Source organism: Gavialis gangeticus, unplaced genomic scaffold, assembly GCF_001723915.1.
Source record: "Gavialis gangeticus isolate Ggan-Ray unplaced genomic scaffold, GavGan_comp1, whole genome shotgun sequence".
In the NCBI taxonomy this organism is placed as follows: Eukaryota; Metazoa; Chordata; order Crocodylia; family Gavialidae; genus Gavialis; species Gavialis gangeticus.
Window position 1 is genome coordinate 27,794,328 of NW_017728995.1, and position 1,792 is coordinate 27,796,119.

Sequence of the window (1,792 nt, forward strand, 5' to 3'; positions counted from 1 at the left end):
GGAATCGCCCCCTCACCCAGCAGCACCTGGTGAACACCAGGGCTTTTCTTTAAAGTACCAGGAGCTGGGGTGGGTAGGGGCAACCATGGGGGGGCTTGGGGAGTGGGCAGGGGTCGGGAGGCCTGCAGGGCTCCCCCCATGGTCCACTCCCTCAGCCCCTCTCCCCCGCCTCTAGTACGTATCAGGTCAGAGCTGGCTGCAGCTCCCTACTACAGCCACCGGGGACTGCCCAAATCATCAAACTTCTCCAAATCTTTTCTGAAGAGAGTTTTGAATTGATTCAGACCTTTAAAATGACGTCTTGATTCGATTTGGGTTTGGAGATTCGGCCACTGAATCGCGCCGAATCTCCTTTGAATCGAATCATCACCCGAAGCTTCGCACAGCCCTACAACGTAGCCCATCCGTACTTTAGACCTCTCCTCCTTGCATTGACAAGAATTAAGACTGTTTTGGGGCCAGATTGTGAGTCTCTGACATTAGGGAGTAGTTTCTAGCAAACTTGATCTTGCTGACAAGAATTGTTCACCAGTATATGTATAAAGCTTCACAGTTTGGCCTATAATTATTAGAGCTCCAGAAGGAAGCCTCTTCTCTGCCTTTATTCATGCTGACTAGTGCTTTACTCTAAAATCCTTTCCTTTGATTTCACTGCAGAAGGCAGCTATTGTAGGCTATAGCCTACTTCATCAGATGCTATGAATGGACTTGGAGAAAGCAGGGGTTCTAAATAGAAGAGAATTTAAATACAAAAGATTTAAATTTGATTTCACTACAACTACTTGCAGGGCAAGATGCTACCTGTCCTCAGGGAGGTGGGCTAAATTTGGCATAGACTAATAAGTGAACATGTTCCACAATGCTTTTTTGCAAAGTGTACTTACTGTTCGCTGGGCATCCATCACCATGTACAAAGCGAACTGGTTGCCATCTGCTTTGTCACGATTATATTTTCTGAGGGCTATATCCACAGCTTCAAAGACTTCAGGATGGTCACAGTCAACATCCTCAGCGGGAAGTGGTTTGGCTGTGCTCGAGAAACAACTGCAGCAGAGTACTAGCACAATGAAGAATTTCATATCTGAGCAGGATGTCCCCTTGAAACTTGGGGGACTCTTTCAAAAGATGAACACAATGGAATCCCCCGGTAGAGATTTAATAACCTCTTCCTCTATTTATCAGAAGCATTTAGGTAAGTAATCTATGTGGGTGGACTGAGGCTGTTTGATTTCCATAATACCCTATTTACACTGCAAATAGCCCTTTAGGTTTATCCAAACAAACTTTGTGTAGTCACCAGAATGACTCTAAGGTTGTCCACCTGCCATCATGATAATAGGATAAGCCTGGGCAGCTGGTGTAACAAGGTCAGCATCAACAGCATGAGCCCTTGAGCACACAGAAAGCTTTAGAAACCTTGGTAGGCCTCTAGGTCCTGGTTAATTTTTGACATCTGAATGCCTACTCTGAATGAATCATAACAGGATCCTAAAGAGAAACACCGTGGCAAGGACAGAAGTTACACATAAACCACTTTAAATGATCAGAAACTGATTTAAACCTGTAACAGAAACATAAAACAGTTTCAAAATGGCTGAAACTGGTTTAAGATAAACCTGGTTGAATGTAGTATCATACTTAACTGATTTAGATCAACCCATTTTCTGAAACTTTTGTCCCAGACCCCTTCCTACTTCACATTAAATCAGAGTCCCCTGGCATCTCATCATTTTGCAGCCATGGGCTGGCTGGGCTGTCTGCTCCAGAGAGCGGGGATGGCTCCACCCCTCTG

The 1,792-nt window shown here is 45.0% G+C and overlaps 1 protein-coding gene across 1 annotated transcript in view; it reads right to left on the reverse strand.

Moving 5' to 3' along the window:
* LOC109288034 (T-kininogen 2-like) overlaps positions 1 to 1,094 on the reverse strand; it is a 26,537-nt gene extending 25,443 nt beyond the window's left edge. Inside the window, exon 1 of the mRNA XM_019503369.1 lies at positions 885 to 1,094. Within this exon, the coding sequence (XP_019358914.1) occupies positions 885 to 1,079 (195 nt within the window). The 5' untranslated portion in view covers positions 1,080 to 1,094. The remainder of the gene's footprint in view (positions 1 to 884) is intronic.
* Positions 1,095 to 1,792: the final 698 nt, after the last annotated feature.